General features: G+C 43.9%; 2 protein-coding genes and 1 long non-coding RNA gene across 6 annotated transcripts; 2 read left to right on the top strand and 1 right to left on the bottom strand.

The window, feature by feature from the left end:
* Positions 1 to 2: 2 nt before the first annotated feature.
* Positions 3 to 8,566, top strand: LOC148883290 (oxysterol-binding protein-related protein 3-like). Its single transcript, XM_089023310.1, has 21 exons — positions 3 to 142; positions 221 to 337; positions 1,228 to 1,281; positions 1,362 to 1,475; positions 1,552 to 1,701; positions 1,780 to 1,870; positions 2,376 to 2,479; positions 2,847 to 2,924; positions 3,010 to 3,145; positions 4,104 to 4,228; positions 4,312 to 4,443; positions 4,757 to 4,844; positions 5,083 to 5,318; positions 5,394 to 5,531; positions 6,249 to 6,312; positions 6,385 to 6,463; positions 6,969 to 7,113; positions 7,735 to 7,879; positions 7,954 to 8,080; positions 8,165 to 8,287; positions 8,444 to 8,566. The coding sequence occupies exons 1-21, from the start codon at positions 80 to 82 to the stop codon at positions 8,538 to 8,540; spliced, it is 2,406 nt and encodes an 801-aa protein (XP_088879436.1). The 5' UTR covers positions 3 to 79; the 3' UTR covers positions 8,541 to 8,566.
* LOC148883288 (uncharacterized) lies at positions 157 to 17,080 on the bottom strand. 2 transcript variants are annotated; one of them, XR_016118624.1, is made up of 6 exons: positions 16,801 to 17,080; positions 11,510 to 11,624; positions 4,309 to 4,470; positions 4,053 to 4,135; positions 3,828 to 3,982; positions 157 to 295 (listed from the first exon to the last, which is right to left on the bottom strand). It is a non-coding gene; the product is annotated as an uncharacterized LOC148883288 (long non-coding RNA). The 2 variants fall into 2 exon arrangements; XR_016118623.1 differs by lacking the exons at positions 11,510 to 11,624; positions 16,801 to 17,080 and adding an exon at positions 5,037 to 5,170.
* On the top strand, positions 9,431 to 15,701 carry LOC148883289 (gasdermin-E-like). 3 transcript variants are annotated; one of them, XM_089023314.1, is made up of 10 exons: positions 9,431 to 10,057; positions 11,017 to 11,235; positions 11,485 to 11,677; positions 11,818 to 11,995; positions 12,062 to 12,212; positions 12,714 to 12,851; positions 13,590 to 13,711; positions 13,789 to 13,909; positions 13,970 to 14,040; positions 14,200 to 15,701. In XM_089023314.1, exons 2-10 carry the CDS (start codon positions 11,025 to 11,027, stop codon positions 14,437 to 14,439), a joined length of 1,425 nt encoding a protein of 474 aa, XP_088879440.1. In that variant the 5' UTR covers positions 9,431 to 10,057; positions 11,017 to 11,024; the 3' UTR covers positions 14,440 to 15,701. The 3 variants fall into 3 exon arrangements, with proteins under 3 accessions (XP_088879440.1, XP_088879442.1, XP_088879441.1); XM_089023316.1 differs by having other exon boundaries at positions 9,432 to 10,057; positions 12,104 to 12,212; XM_089023315.1 differs by having other exon boundaries at positions 9,433 to 10,057; positions 11,818 to 12,013; positions 12,104 to 12,212.
* Positions 17,081 to 17,278: the final 198 nt, after the last annotated feature.

The following is a 17,278-nucleotide window of genomic DNA, read 5'->3' as shown; positions in this document are numbered from 1 at the left end:
AGCGACTTCCGTTGCGTGACCTTCAAAGGTCAGATTGGCTGCCGTCTGGCCATCTCCAGCGCTGGATTCCACGACAAAGATGGCGTTGCCATCGCCAAGTCACAGTGACAGTAGTGGTTCTTCGAAGCAGGAGAGTCCCCAGGTGACTTTTGTTCCCTCCCTTTTGCTGCCAGTGAAATGTTTTTCTCAAAGCTCCCGTTTCGCCCGCTCTCCCTTGCAGGATAATTGGGAAATTGTTGAGGGGCTCAGGGGAGCTCCTGCCGTCATGCAGCAGCCTGAGTCGCAGCAGGGCTTCCTGTTAAAGAGAAGAAAGTGGCCGATGAAAGGATGGCATAAGGTGAGCATTGGAGCTCCATAATTAATCATGTGGGCGTCTTAGCGCAGCGCATCGCATGAAATAATTACAGTGATACCTCGGCTTACGAACTTTTCGGTTTACGAACGTTAAATTGATGGAAATTTTACCTTGGCATACAAACTATTTTTCGGGATACACACGGAGCGGCACAATGAGTGTGTCATTCGCAACAAGAAAATGGCAGCCGACTCATTTTTGTCCTCTATTCCCCGTCCCCAGTTTTCGGTTAAAGCCAGGTCAAGAACGCAGCAGTGAGGGGAGGTGGTTTAAACATTAAAGAGACAGGCAGACGACAGTGAGAGAGAGTGACAAAATGGATAGAAAACAGTGAAATTTGGACTCGTTTCAACTTTGATAGCGTGTAGACAGCAAGGTTAAAATATCCCATCAATCAGGCTCCACAAATAACCCGCACAAGCTATCTGTACACTTGATGCGAAAAGCCCAGCTAAACAGAACACAATTGATGAGGAACAAGGTAAAATGATGGCAGAGAAAGCACCTACAAGGGATCATTCCTCAAGATGGTGGAAGAAGAAGGCTACGTTCCTCATCAAGTGTTTCATGCTGATGAAAGCGGTCACTCCATTCCATCAAGCCATCAACGACCATCACAAAGGTCAATAAAACCACTTTATTATACAGTAGTTTATTTCTTTAATTATTAAAAATGATGTTTTATGGGGACCTGGGAACGGATTATTCTCATTTTAATGGTTTCCTATGGGAAATTAATGTTTGGGATACACACTTTTCTCCTTACACACTCTGTCTGGGAACCAATTCAGTTCGTAAGCCAAGGTATCACTGTACTTTCTTTCCCATCAACGCGACAAATCCTCCTTCTTCCTCTTTTTGTGGGCATTCAGAGATTTTTCATCTTGGACAAGGGCATCCTGAAGTATGCCAAGCATGGCACGGATGTAAGTATCTTCCTTTAGACTTTCTCATTGTCATTTTTTATTTATTTTGCATGCTAAGATGCAATTTATCAAACCGACAGCTAAGAAAGGGAAAGATTCATGGCTGCATCGATGTGGGCCTTTCCGTCATGGCAATCAAAAAGTCGACCATGTGCATCGATCTGGATACCGAGGATAACATCTATCACCTCAAGGTACTCCCGACGAGCCACACCAATCAGAGGAGGACCTCTGGTGACATCATTCCATTCTTATTTGGTGACTTGCCAGACAAAGTCTCCCGAAGTGTTTGAGGAATGGGTGTCCAAACTGCGTCATCACCGAGTGTTTCGGCAGAACGAGATTTCCTCATATCCTCACCCTCTCCACTACCACACTCACACCTTATCCTCCAACACCCTAACCAACCCCATCAGGAAGGTACGTCGCGTCAACGCGGCTTGATTTGCGTTCAAATCGGCAAAAGGGCCAAATTCACGCCATGGCCCTCGCACGCAGAGGGCTTCTCTCCCCAAGCAGATGTCCAATCACCAGGCCAAGGTCAGCTCCTGGCTTCACTCCTCAGAGGACATGAACAAGTGTGCCAAAGGTATCCATTTTCTGGTCCTTCAACACCACAAGCAATCCAAATTTTAATTCCTCAAAAACAAAACCGGCACTGTCAGAGATGCTCGATCAGACACTGAGGACAAAGGCTCGAAGACAGGAAGATCGTCTTTTACTGCCGGAAGGGGACGCAGTCATTCAAGACAGACGCCCGAATTCTGCAAAACATTTTAATTGGTTGTCTTTTCCACGAACTGATAAATTTGTAACCTGGCTAATGAGCTCTTCCTGTGAAGGAGTTTCAAGTCGTAAATTACTTCTGTGATAAGGAGTGTCCCAAGTCCTAAATTCTGTCAAAGGCCAGATCTCCTAGATGAAGATGACAGCCTGTCAACCGGCTGTGTCTGTTTAATTCATTGACCCCAGGGAATCTGCGCCTTTACTGTGGGCCTATTGTTCGGTTGGCCAGCTAAGCATGGGACTTTTCAATATGATCTCTTCTGTCTAATCTCTATCAGTCCCCGATAAAAATGATGTTATTTCTCCAGGCCTGGAAGAGTGCGAATCCTACCTTCTGGAACTCAACCTGCTGCTGAGAAGTATGGAGGTCATGCATCGCACATACTCTGCGTCATCCATTAATGCGCTCCAAGTAAGTGAGGTCACGTTCGTCATTTTTGGATTGGATTAGTTAAATTATGGAAGGAAGGGGAAAGGAAGGGAATAAGTAGAAAAACTAAATACAGCAGCTCAAAGCGTCCTTTTCACCAGTGAATCAGGGGACGTCATGGTGGAATGTGCACGTCTGCTACAAGCTAAATGTTGAAAGCAAACACGAAACTGTAGCATCCATTGACCAAAAGAGACTGTCTCACATCTCCTGTCCCGCATAAATCCGCTTCAATTCCAAGCCGCGACAGTGAACGCAGTCTATTTTGGGAACGATTTTTTTGGGTAGCTGTGTGCTTTTTCTTTTTGGATTGTTTTAATCAGATCGGGGTTTTATTCTGTCACCGCAGGCATCAACGTCTGACATCCCAAAGAAAGAGAAGAAGACAAAGAAATGGCGAACCAAAAATAGCAAAGTAACAACACAGGTATTTCAAACAATATATGTTGTCACCTATTCATTCGGAAAGTACTGCCTTTCAGCCCGTAACTTATTTTCTTTCTTCTTGTCAGATGCCTCAAAATAATTCCTCCAATCCCAATCTGCCAATTTTAGAGGCAAACAGTCAAGAGGTCTGTCCGGAAACTCCGGATTCTCCCGTCGAGGTTTCTCATATGCAAGAGAACTTCAACAGACTAGCGAACAACAGTGAGTTTATTGAGGAGATTTTTTTCTCCACTGACATTTAAAGGACAACCGAACACCACAAAAAACACCAATAAAATGACTTCAAGTGTCCCAAAACTGCCACAAAATCAGCTCGAAACTGTCCCGCCCCCTTGTTGGTGACATCACGCCAGGATACTCCTTCACAAACTGCCTTGCTCCAGAATCAAAACAATGGCTACAGATTCGGAGAAGATGCTTTCTTGTTACTCATCCACTTATGAATATGATTCAAATAGTTCTGAAGAGGAAAGCATAAATGTTTACAATCGATTCAAGAAGTCCTTCCGTATCAATTCGAGCAGTCTGCAAGCGATGAAACCGGTGAAGATCTGGTCTCCAATGTAGCACCCAGAAAATGCACAAGATGGCGCACAAGCTGCGTTTCGTCCAGTGTATAAAGCCGCCCGTGATTGGTTAAAATCCGTGGTAGAAGACAGGGGTGGGTTTTACGCACACACACAAAGGAGACCGCCACACGAACATAAGATGTTGAGACGAGAGAGAAAGCTCCGACAGCGCTCCAGAGTAAAACAAATGACACGGCGGAAAGCGGATGTTTGTCCGATCGGTTTGCTCCACGAATATGCCGATTGCTTTCTTTCACGAGATGAGCTCACAGTTAGCACGCGGTGTGACGAAATGAGTAAAACATGCATCAAACCTCCGCTATCCGAGCGCCGAATCGCTAACTCTGGTTAGCTTCCTCGTTTGCTTCCACTGGTGCTGGACTGCTCCGCTCCCTTGGAAATGGGCTGATTTGTCCGCTGGGAATTTGTCTTCCACTTCCACCTTCTTTATGCGTGTTACCGCAATTGGCTGCGACACACAAATATCATCTTTGTCAAATGCCAGTCATTTGAAGTGATTTGACAAATTATGGATGCACCTTGTCCAGAGGTGTCGGTTGTCCTTTAAATAACGTCTTATGTCTTTCCAGTCCACAGCACGCTGAAATCAGCGTATAGTTCCCTGTTGGCAGAAAAGGACAAGTTAAGACAAACCATTGAAATGCAAGCGCTTCAGCCGTTGCAGCTTACGGCTTTAAAAAGCGCCTACGGCTCAGTGAGTGACACGAGCAATCATGTGATTGGACGCCTTGTCATCATTAATAATAATTGACTGCCAACTTTTCTGACCCTGACCAGGATTGTCCAGATGAAGGCCACCCATTGGTCCACCAGGCATCCAATGAAAGCAAAGCGTCCATCGCGGAGTCCATCTCGGAGTTCTATGATGCGCAGGAGTACCTCCTCTCCTCGTCCTCGTCGGAGAATGAGGTGATGCTTGTTCCACTTTCCAGGTTGCTTTTTAACAAACAAACACTTAACTCATTCACTGCCAGACGATGTGCAGAAATGTGTCTACTCCAGTGCCAGGGTTTTGGCCAGCGCTTTATCAGCACCCAAGTATGAAAAAACAAAACCTGAACAAATTGGTGAATGGCGCTCTACGTCGTATTTTCAATTCCCAAATAAATTTGCGAATGACAGTGACTCAGTGAACCACATTGGGATGTATCGTTTGGTGTTGTCTTTGTTCATTGTGGTCGCCAAGCTGACCTTCTGACCTTTTGACCTCTCTCATCCCCAGCTGTCCGACGACGATTCGTACATCAGTGACGTGAGCGACAGTATTTCCGTGGATACCAACGAAGGGGCCGGCGAGAGACACGATTCAGGTTAAGTGAAAGCCACGCGAAAGCTAGCTTGCCAGCTAGTAGATAGCTAGCTAGATAGCCACCTAGTAGATAGCTAGCTAGATAGCCACCTAGATAGCTGTATAGTTAATAGAAAACCAAATAGATTGCTGTTTTAATTTGAGAAAAGCAAATTGGCTGTGGTCCGTGATTAAAGAGTCAAGTGCAGTTTACCTTTGAACTTTTCTTCCTTTCGTCCTTCAACGGTCCCCGCGGGCAGCGAGTAGCATCGGCACGGCGATTCGTCGGCGCACGGCGCTGCCGGCTCCCAGCCCCCCTTGTAGCGTGAGTCTGTGGAACATCCTGAGGAACAATATCGGCAAAGACTTGTCCAAGGTGGCCATGCCGGTCCAGTTGAACGAGCCCCTCAACACCCTGCAGAGGTTGTGCGAGGAACTGGAGTACAGCCATCTGCTGGACACGGCCAATAAAACCGCCAACCCTTACCAGCGGATGGTAAGAGGGAAAATGTCAATCATCGCATTTGCTGCGGATATTTTTTCAATGCGGCTGCTTTCGTTGCCCACAAAGGTTTACGTTGCCACTTTTGCCGTATCCGCGTACACGTCTTCCTACTATCGAGCTGGAAGCAAGCCTTTCAATCCGGTCTTGGGAGAAACGTACGAGTTTGACCGACCTGACAAGGGCTTCAGGTTTGTCGGCGAACAGGTACGTTTGACACGCGGCAAAATTGGCCTTTGGAATGTCGTACTAGTATCGCTTTGTACAGATGACGGCTGAAGAAACCTTCTCATCGATAGTATCGCTTTGTCATTCCCTTTTGTGGTTTTGAAATGATTTCCTCATGCCTCGTTATTGTTACTTGTGTGAGGTCCAACAGCAACGTCTTGCTATTTTTTCAGCCGTTATCTTTCACGACAACAGGTTATACAGTCGCTATTTCATTTTCCCACTGTCCGTTGAATGTCGCTCATGTTTATATCGGGAGTACGTCTCAGTCGTACGGGAGTGGTCCATCGATGAAAAGGTTTCTTCATCTGTACTTCTTTGAAGGTGGCGGACGTTTTGCTCCTCATCCGGAAAGGTGTGCTGCTACCAGCACAACTTTGGTTCGCTGACGAAGCTTTTTGGATGAGGAGCAAAACATCCGACACCTTCAAAGAAGTACAGATGAAGAAACCTTTTCATCGATTATATCGGGAGTATTTCAACAGATCTAAGGAGTGTTTCATAGACGTAAGAGTATTTTGGTCAATTTCATAAGGGTATTTAGCTATTGAAATATTTCACGAGATTTAAGTGTAATAAGGTAAACATACATTCATTAGATTCAGGAGTTTTTAGGTCATTCTTTCCATGTTAAGTCAGCTGTTGTTAAAACGTTATATAAAGCAATATTTATTGTATTGTATTGTATTTTCCCAGGTGAGCCATCACCCACCCGTGTCCGTATGTCACTCGGATTCAAAGAACTTTTCTTTTTGGCAAGGTAAGCGCGCGAAGCACTTTTCTGCTGCTATCACGTCATGTTAAAATACATTTTCTTTCTTTCCTTTTGCAGATGTTCGCTTGAAAAATAAATTTTGGGGCAAATCCATGGAAATTGTTCCAATCGGTACGACCAACGTCACGCTACCGTCGTAAGTCTTTTTGAGTCATCCGTACTGCCATCTTGTCCAAGATCGAGAGGTCCTCTGTTGATTGAACTTCTCAACTTTTAAGATTATTAACCCAATTTGTTTGGCTTTTGTTTTTTGATACTTGGGTGCCGATGGAGTGCTGGCCATGGTCTCTGGCAATGTTTTTTCCCTTCCACAAGGCGGCAGCATTTCCCTGTTTTACATGTTAGCGCCTTGTTCCAGATTCAGCTGTTGTTAAAGCGCTATTTAAACCAATATGTATGGATTGCATTGTATTTTGGACCCTCATTTCAAGCTCATATAACTCCAGACCCATAAAACTTAGTAATTAACTCATTTTTACTGATGAATGAAGAGAGTCTATGGTTTCTTACGCTGCATTGAATGTTTATGTAGTCCTAAAACTCAATATTCTCGAGTGACAATGACAAAAACCCTGGCACTGGAGTGGACACATTTTTTTGCACGCGTCTGGCAGTGAATGAGTTAACTGTGTGTTTGTTAGGTATGGAGACCATTATGAGTGGAACAAAGTGACATCCTGCATCCATAACATCCTCAGCGGGCAGCGTTGGATTGAACACTATGGAGAGATGACCATCAAAAATGTCAACAATAACACTTGCGAGTGTAAAGTCACCTTTGTCAAGGTGAGGCGAGACGGGGAGAGACCCCTTTGATTTATTAATAATAATCCATTTCCTTTCAAAACTCTCAAGGTCACTTTACAGTCACAGGAGATTTTTTTCTGTGGGTGAGCAGCGGCAGCCACACGCGCCAGCGTTCACTCAACCCGGAACTCAAATACATAGAAAGCTATATAGCAAATAGATAGCTAGCCAGATAGCTCATAGATAGGTAGCCAGCCAGACGGCTAATTGATAGCTATTAGATAGCCATTAGATAGCGAGCCAATGATTGATTAGTTAGTCTACATTCTTACGCTCTTTTATTTAAAAAATAAGCTGATTCATCCCGATATAATTTTTCTAATTAAAGCATTTGATCTTCAAAATAATATGACAATTAAAACATTTATTTGCAGACTTTCCCTCTTTCCAACGCTTTTCATACACGATCAATACGACAATAGCACCACCTGTTGACCAACAGCAGAAAGACACTATCAAGCGCCTAGCACCATCTGGCGGCCAAAGACGGAATAGCAAAAAATATCGCTTTAAAAACACTTGCAATCAAATCCTGTCGTGGATGAATTGAAGGACTTCTGACAGAATGTCTTGGAGTTTCCATGTTGTTATCCTTCACAGGGCAAATCATGGAGCTCCTCCGTCAATGAGATCGAAGGCGTGGTGAGCGATTCCAATGGACAAGTGGTGCACAGCATTTTTGGCAAATGGCACGAGTCCATTTTCCAGGGCCAGCCGCCTTCCGCCACGTGTATTTGGAGAGCAAGTAAGTGCAAAAAGGGGGACTTGCACCACGTGATGACATCACGTCATACCTTTGCATTACTTTCTTCCGTGTAGATCCCATGCCCTCGGACCAGGAGCAGTACTACGGCTTCACTCAGTTTGCAAAGGAATTAAACGAGTTGGATCCCACCATCAGACATCTTCTGCCCCCTACAGATACACGCTTCAGATTAGACCAGAGGTAAACATCCAGAGATCCGAGATCCGAGATCCCAGAACAAAATCAACAGATGGCCTCAACTTTCCTTGTCCTGTTTTCGTTCAGGCTCTTAGAGGAAGGAAATGTGGAAGGAGCCGAAGAACAGAAGCAGAGGATCGAGCGGCTCCAAAGGGAGAGGAGGAAAGTGTTGGAGGACAACAACATGACCCACCGACCATCTTTCTTCATGTACGCCGCCATTTTCCTTTGGATTGGATTAGCCTTTATTGGTCTGGCGCTGGAGAAAGTTACATTTCACTGCAGCAAAGTTGTGGAAGAAGTAGAAAAACAAAATACAGGAGCTGCTGTAAAGGCAGCCACTCTCTGCTTTGATTGTGTTCACAGAAAGTCCCAAGATGACACGTGGGTGAGCAACAACTCGTATTGGGAGTTACGCCGAGATCCTGGTTTTACTAAAGTGGACTTCCCTGCGCTGTGGTGACCGGTCGCTTCAACTCATCAAGACAATCATCAGAAAGAAGGAAGTTGAAAAAGTGAAGTGGGCTGCAGCGCCGGTGACCCCGATGAGTGTCACAGTAACCGAAAGCAACGTGGACTTCCCGTGCTGTCTTTTTCAAAGGCGGGAGACTCTTTTTCTTTTTTTTTCCTACTTTATCTCTCATTTCTATTATTATTATTTTTTATCACTTTATGAGTGCATCATAGAGATTTACTAAAGTGCCTTTTACTGTAATGCTGCACATATTCAACTGCTGGTGCGGTTCTTAAAAATAACAATAAAAGACTTTCAAATATTATTGCACAAGGGAAGGGGAATAGTTTGTTTTCTTCCCAAAAGTACAGAATTTGAGTGACTTCAAACCTCAAGATACAACTCCAGAGCCATATCATTGAGGAATTAACTCTTTTCTTTTGTTTTCAAATGAAAACAGAGAATCAAAGTTGTATTACTATCGCTTATCTTATTACTCCTGAAACTCAATATTCTGTGAGTTCTGGAATTTGAGTGACAATGACAAAAACCCTGGCACTGGAGTGGACGCATGTTTCCATGTCTGGCAGTGAACGTGTTAAAAAATAAAAAACAATAGTCCTTTAAATGTGGTAATAAATAACAAAAAATGGCAACACCTTTGGTTTGATGAATTACAAGGGAAAAAAAGTCATAACGATAATCCAGTTCATTTCTAAGCGCCTTTCAAAACTCTCAAGGTCACTTTACAGTCAAGGGATAAGTTTTCTGTGGGTGAGCAGCGGCAGCCACACCTGGAATAACAGAAATAGATAGAAAGCTAACTAGCTAGCCAACGGATAGCTCGCTAGCCAGTTAGATAGCCAGTGAGCGAGCCAGCTAGCTAGCTAATAGATAGCAAATAAAGTGCTAGGTACGCAATAACATGAGAATAACTTTTCTAATTGCCACTGTTTATCAGGTTATTCTTTGAGGTGTACCTCGTGGAGGCATTTGCTAAAGTTATTTGGTTTTATGGATACATATACATCTCCACGGCAACCGGGGAAACTAATAAGGATGAGATCGTTTGAAAACAAAATGCCTTTTGTGGTGCTTCACAAGCCCGTTTGAGTGTGCGCCCCATTTTTTTCTGACTCAAATTCATCTCAAATGTCACCCATTGCATCAATTTCATGCACTTTTATTTTGAAATGTTGAATGAGGCAAGGCCACGAAAGAACCCGCAAAGCTGCCTGTTTAAAAATGAGTCCAGATGAGAGGAGCTGGTGGGAGGAGGCGCAAGTCTGCGCCAATGAAAAAATTGTCTTCCGATTCTCTCCGTCTCTCTCACGCATACACACACACACACGCACCGTCTCTCTCTGAACACACACACACACACACACACACACACACGCGCGAGTGAGCAAACTTCATGTAATAAAGCTGTTGGAAAAGTCTTCGTCCACCTGGGTGACATTGACTTTGGGAACGACGGCCGTCATCGCGGGGATCGAACGTCGACCTCACAACAACCTGCTCGTGTAAGTACCGCTTGAACGTTCTTGTGGAAACGTGTGGAAAATGCTTCATGGAGTTATTTCTGGCTTTTGTCGGTGGAGGTGTGTTGTGATTTTAATTTGAAAATCTGAGTCATGAGTTTGGCTTTGGAACGCAGAGACGCGCTGGAGGGGTTGCCGCCGGTAACTGGAGCTCACGTGGATGTTACACGACTTCAGAAAGGTCGCCAAGTGTGCTTCTAACGTAGTTATACAAGTGGCGGTCCGTCAGGGCCCGTAAGGCCTTCTCTGCTGGCCTAAAAATAGCTCAATCGCAGACGGATGTGAATTCTATTTTGTCTATGAATTCTGATTAAATAATTCCAAATTGTCTTTCAGCTTCCTTTCACCCTGTTGTGCTGCCGCCAGATGCGCGTTTTCCTATTTAAGCATTTAACCAATCACATTTAACTCATCATTTGTGACCGGGGCCAGAAATCTACCTGCACGCCTTCACCACAAGTTCTGCTGGCCCTGGATCATAAAAATCAATGTCGATGAAACCGTTCCTTTAACCAATCAGATTTCGAGTTGGCAACCCAAGGCCTGCTCGAAGGCGCTGGCGACGTTAGAGTTTTTGCAAACTATGATTAGCTAGTCACATGATTGGCTAGTCGCTTGCCAATAATAGTATCCGCTAGTGATAAGAGCATAATATTGCAATTGTATGAGGTTATCATGAATCTACATTTAGTGACATTATTTCTGAAGTTTCTACAAGTCACGTTATTTCCTGGTCAACAGCACCATCTGGTGGACGTTTAGTAAATTACAGCACATTCACAGCTACGCATTCATTCAGATGTAGTACTACTGAAGGCCTGTTTTTTTTCCATCCACATCTTAAAAAAAAAAACGGTAAATATCAAGTTGCAATTTCAGAAGATTTCAATATGAAGTCATTGACACATTTATTCTGGAATTGTCTGCTCTTCTCCCCACAGTTCACACCATGTTTTCCAAGGCCACTGGCAACTTTGTCCGTCAGGTTGACCCGGAGGGAAGCCTCATCCACGTGTCTCGCATGAATGACTCTTCCAAGCTGGTTCCGATGGCTTTGGTGGTCAAACGCAAGCGCGTGTGGTTCTGGCAGACACCCAAATACCAACCGACGGATTTCAAGCTCAACGATTTGTTGCTGGGCGAAAAGCGGCTCACGCCTGGTATGGAAACCTCTTTTTAGTTCTTGACATTAACTCATTCACTACCAGACAACGTGCAAAACTATGTCCACTTCAGTGCCAGGGTTTTTGTCATTTTCACTCAAATTGGAGGACCCACAAAACATGAGTTTTAGGATCAATTCATGTCATCCTAAAACTCAATTCATGTATGTCATGTAGGTGTGAAGTTATCTGAGCTTGAATTTGGGGCGCCCAAACACTATTTTCCTCTTTTGACGCCCGTTTCAGTCGTGTCCAAGAAAGAATTCCTTACCTACGTGGGCAGTTTTGGAAACAAGCTCACCGGCCACCTGGACGCCGAGGCATCTTCTGTCGGCTTCAAGGTCGAAGCTCTGGGCTCATCCAAACTCCAATCCGATTTCGGCAAGCTGAAGAAAGAAGAAGTGGATGTCAACAAGTTGTTGCACGACTCCAACAATCGGTACAAAATCATTCCTTGCAGAAGACTCCCATGCCCTCAATCGGTGGTTTTGTTTTTAGTTACTGTGGCCTATACCCCCCCCCCCCCCCCCCCCATATATATATTCCGTCGGGTACACGTTCATCTCTCCTTTGTATAAGGCTGGTGGATATGGAGCACGTGTTGGTGCAACAGCTGGAAAAGCGATCGGATATTCTGGCTGTTGTCAAAGAGACGATCTTCACCACCGCCGCTTGTACCGTCACAGAGACCAAAAAGTCGCGGTGCGCCTTGCGTGGCATCGTGCGACTGTTGGGCACGCTGGGGGCCAACATTCGTGTGAGTTCACCAAAAACGGTATTTTCCGCTGTATAAGCCTTGGCCGACCCTGCGCTATACACGCAGGCCCGCCTTATATGGGAAGTATCATTTCATGTGTGCATCAAGGAGAGCAACGACGTGGAGGCCGACATGGACGTTTGTTTGGAAATCCCGTCTGATGTCGTCATTGCATATAGCGTCATGGAGCTCATCATTGAAAAAGACGGCCGCTTCAGTGAGTATGTGACCGGACCTGCTCAACACAACACAACTGCTCCATTCTTACTCCCTGGTGCTTTCTACTATCTTTGTGTCTGCTTTATTTCCTGGATGTGATGGCTGTCCACGTTAAGTGATCTGTGACAGCTTTAGCTGTTGTTAAAGCGCTATATGACGACGATGATAATGATACATGCCATTTATCAGCGCCTTTCAAAACTCTCAAGGTCACTTTACAGTCACAGGGTCAGTTTTTCTGTTGGTGAGCAGCGGCCGCCACACGCGCCAGTGTTCACTCAACCCGGAAGTAACTCAAATACATAGAAAGCTAGCTAGTTAATAGATAGGTAGACAGCAAGATATATAACTAATAGATAGCCAGCCAGTTAGCTAATAGATAGCAAATAGATAGCCAGCTAAATGAAATCTAGCATATGAAGCATATAAATCAATATGTATCGTATCGTATTGTATTCTTGCAACTGCCGGTCCATTCCATAAATGCACATTATTTCAGAAATATGCATCCAGCCTGGAAAAATCGGCGGCTTTGAGGCCGACTTGGTGAGATCGTGGTCCTCTCACGATGACCTGAACGTCGTGGACGGGAGGTGCTGCGATGAGAATATTGTGGAAGAACCACCGCAACAAAATGGTTTGTCTTTCACCACAAGTCTTTCTTCATTTTTCACCATTGGCTTTCAATGTTAAAGGACAACCGACATCTTTTTTTTTTTTCCTAACTGACACCAGAAAAACGTTTTATAGCAGATAAAATAGCCAAAACACACAGGCTAATATTTTGAGTCAAATGCAAAACACTAATAAAAATGAGTGAAAGTGTCCCAAAACTGCCGCATAGTTAGCTCGGAACTGGTGAGATTCAGAAAGTCCTGCCCCCTTGTTTGTGATGTCACGTGACTTCACAAACTGCCTTGCTCCAGAATCAAAACAATGGCTTCAGATTGGGTAAAAGATCCCTTCTTGTTACTCATCCGGTTATGAATATGATTCAAATAGTTCCGAAGAGGAAAGCATAAATGTTTGACATTGATTCAAGAAGTCCTTCCGTATCAATTGGAGCCGTCTGGACTCCAATGTAGCGGCCAGAAAATGCACAAGATGGCGCACAAGCTTTGCTGGAAATGGGCTGATTTGTCCGCTGGGAATTTGTGTCAACTTACACCTTCTTTATGCGTGTTACCGCAATTGGCTGCGACACGCAACGATTCACCATGGCGTTATTGATGTCGTTTTCCTTGTAATTAACTACTAAAAATATGTCCACTCCAGTGCCAGGGTTTTTGTCATTTTGACAGAAATTGCAGAATATTCCATATAGCCCCAATGAAAAGTGCACGTTGGGTGATTGACTGCTGTCCTTCCTTGCTAGGATGTGACGTGGAAGACCTGCGGCCTCTTGCGGCGCTCGCCCAATCAACTCGCTTGGCCTTGTATGACAAACTGCGAGATCTCCTGAAGGACAGAGAGACGCTGTCGCAACTGCAGCATGCGGTCAGCTCACTTTCACAACGGGACAAGCGATGTCCATTTGGATTGCAATTTTTGTTGTTGTTTTGCGTCTTTTTCAGCTGGAGGAACGGCGCTTTGGCAAAACAGCCGACGTGACTGGGCGGGAGAAGCCGGCGGAGTCTGCCGAGGACGCTTCCCCTTCGTTGCATGCTGCTCATCTGTTGCTCGCTGCCTTGGAAGGTGAGAGCTGATTGACATCCTCAAGGACACATTCCTCAATAGTCAATATTTTTTTGGTAGAGCTCCCTGAAAAAACTCTGAGGCTCATGTGCGACAGCGAGGCCGAGTTCCTAAAGGCTTTCGGCATCCTGGTGAGTGGTTTCAAGAAGCGCTCATCCATCCATCCATGTTGATTGACAAAAAGAAGCTTTGATTGGCTGAATTTGCCCACAATCGTCATGATGAAATCTGTTTGCGTTCAATGTCGTCATGCCATGTGCCTTTTGCGCTCGCCATCTTTTTTGTTCCAGTTGAACCTGATGAAGAAGAAGAAGAACGGCTGTCTTCTGTCCTTGGAGTGTCTTCCGACTGTGCTTCGCGAAGAGCAAGCTTTCCAGCACGTCAAGAAGCTTCTCGGCTCCGTCGGCGTGTCCGTCAAGGTGGACAGCGACCAGATGCGTTGGGAGCAGGGGGTCAAAAGTCACGTCCAATTATTTGTCCTCCGCCTCGGCACTTGCGGATTGTCTTTGTTGTGCAACGGGCAAAAATAGGTTCGCACTCACACTATTTGTCTTCTCGCATTTACAGACCACAACAGTGTTTCCCAACCGGTATTGACTATTGATACGAGACGCATATTTTACGTCAGGATCAGAAAGCTAGCCAGCCAGCTAATAGATAGCTAGCAGGCTACCTATATAGCTAATAGATACTGTACCTCGCTCGATAGCTAGCTAGCCAGCTAGATTGCAAATAGCTAGCTAGCAAGAGGCCAAATGAAGCTATATATAGTGCTTTAACAACAGCCGAAGCTGTAACAAAGCGCTTAACATGGACAACCATCATCTACAGGAAATAAAGCAGTCACAAAGATAGTAGAAAACACCAGAGAGTCAATATTTTGAAGAAAACACTTTTTTTAAATCCCTTTCCATTCTATTATTTTGTTTATTTCTATGACTATTGAAGGACTATGACAAAGATAAAAACAAAGTATTCTATGCACAAAAAGAAAATGTCAGGAGACTGAAATATACAGCAATGTATGCAAATACACGCGCGCCTCATAGATCATACAGAGCGGTTTCATATTTATATTCGACTCAGAAGATATTGATGACAATCTCGGATAGATGAAAAAAGGTACATTTTTTTGTCGTCAATGATAATGATCGGACCGCTTTTCCCTGATGATTTTTCTCAACACACCATTGTGGCTTGGTATCACTAGATTCTCATGATTTTATGTATAGATGCATATTTTTTAGATGAAGAAGCTGTGGCGACCCCTTGAAGGGAAAAGCCGAAAGGAAAAGACGAAGAAGATGAAGAAGCTATTATATTTATACAATATGTCATTGTTATTATGGTAATGATGAAGGTTTGTGGTCTATTTTTATTTACTGAAAGAACTTTGTCGCCGAAGAGACTTGAATTTTTAAGGAAAGACCACAGAAGTCTTATTCGGTGGCAAAATAATATCTTGTTATTTCTGTTTCAAAAACAGAACATTTCACATAATTATGCTAACGTGCACTACTACTACATTTACTACATAGAGTCGTGTTACCAGATTCTTGCCATGGTGGCGTTTGACTTTTATTCAGGCTGCGTTTGAGATGACGTTACAAATATTTCAAAGACAAAAAATAATATATCTCATTCCATAAAAATGTAACAAGCTACCATTGATATATTTGTGTCGTGAATGTAGTTGTTGAATTAGATTTATGAAGGCGCCATTTTTATGCTCTTTTTTTGACAAATACGGTACTACTATATGCAAAACAAAATAAAAGCTTTATTAATTTTATACGGTGGGTACTGGTGATTTAATGAATGACTTACTGTACTGGTACTTAATGTCAAATTTCACAGGAAGATGGAAGAAGGTTTGAAGGTGTCACTCCAGTTTATGCGTTTGGTCAATTGATCATCCTGTGACGAAATGCAATTCTAATCGTTTTTTCTCGCAGCATCACAACTTTTGTGACTTGAGGAGAGGTACAAAGGAAACTATGCATAATTATCTAGAGTTAGAATTTAAACATAAATACTGTAGTATGATTATAATAATACATTGAAATATTTTGAAAGAATTTAGAAGTTCATTTATTCTGCGATGATCATCTTGAAACATGTCTCTGCTGTCCATTTTAACGCGCTTTTGGTTTGGACCAATGACATGGTCCAATGAATGATCACTTCCGTATTTCTGGAACTGTGCGCTTGCTGACCAATCACGACCCCTTTAGTTTGTGACGAACTTTGCATGCGCATTTTACGTGTCGCGATCAAATAATAATAAGACAATCAATCCACTTTAGTATGGTATTAGAAAATGTGTGATGAATTATTTAAAAAAAAATGTCACGTCCCTACTTAGTGTTGCTCAAATATTTCGCCCGCCAATGCCTGTTTCCGTCCGATTTTTACGACCCAAATATACCACCAGTCCCCGAAATTGTTGAAAATTCGAAATACATCCAATAAAAGGTTATCCTCGATGAAAATATGCAGGATATAGCGTTAATTGGGTTGTTATCCTACAAGCGCACGTGATGCAATCCACCGGACGCGTTCACAAAAATCGGCAGCAAAAATTGACCACTAGGTGGCACCATTGCTTGCTTTTAACTGCCGCTCCAGGCCAGTGGTTCTTCACCTCGTTGGAGTGACCGAACCCCACCTGTTTCATATGTACTTTCACCGAACCCCTCTTGATTGAAAAATAAAATATGATGGTGTTCAAATGCAAGACAAAGATATGTTTTTACTGCTACACAAAATGAGCCGCGCATGAACATCACCTTGTTCAAAGAACAAAAGCAACACAATACATAAACTTTGCGAGCAGGTACAAATACAAGAGCAGGCAGAGTGGCCCTTTCGTGGAATCGAGCTCTCTTCACCTTGAATTCAGCAAGCGTTGTGTTCTTGTATCGGCGTCCGTCTTCGTTGCAGCTTGAAGAAGCGTTCCTTTAGTTTTGCTGTTGGTGCAAATCATGCAGATAGGACGCTCACTCCCGTCGTGTGCCGTGATACATGAGAATCCATCTTGTAGATACTCATACGACCACTGTCTTCCTTTGCCCGACATAGTTAGTATGGATAAAATATAAAAGCGACGTTGATTACTGGTAGGTATTGGCTAGCGGCTCGCCTGTTCATTCGTAGTGAAAGCAGCAGCAGTCTACCTGGCTCTCTTCTTCTCTCTGTATTCATTTTTTCGAGTTGGTACGCTTCTGACTCTATACTGCCCCCACGATTTCCTGTGGTCTCTACCGTCCGTTTAGCTCTCCCGATTGCTAAACGGACATAAGAACGGACGAAACGGCTGGAGTCCAGGCAAAATTAGGATCAACTACATGTTGACTCCAATCGTCACTT

Source organism: Hippocampus bargibanti, linkage group LG20 (genome assembly GCF_051943395.1).
Source record: "Hippocampus bargibanti isolate YZ-2025 linkage group LG20, ASM5194339v1, whole genome shotgun sequence".
Classification (NCBI taxonomy): domain Eukaryota; kingdom Metazoa; phylum Chordata; class Actinopteri; order Syngnathiformes; family Syngnathidae; genus Hippocampus; species Hippocampus bargibanti.
Note: the sequence above shows the minus strand (reverse complement) of the source record. Positions and strands in the feature narration are given on the sequence as shown.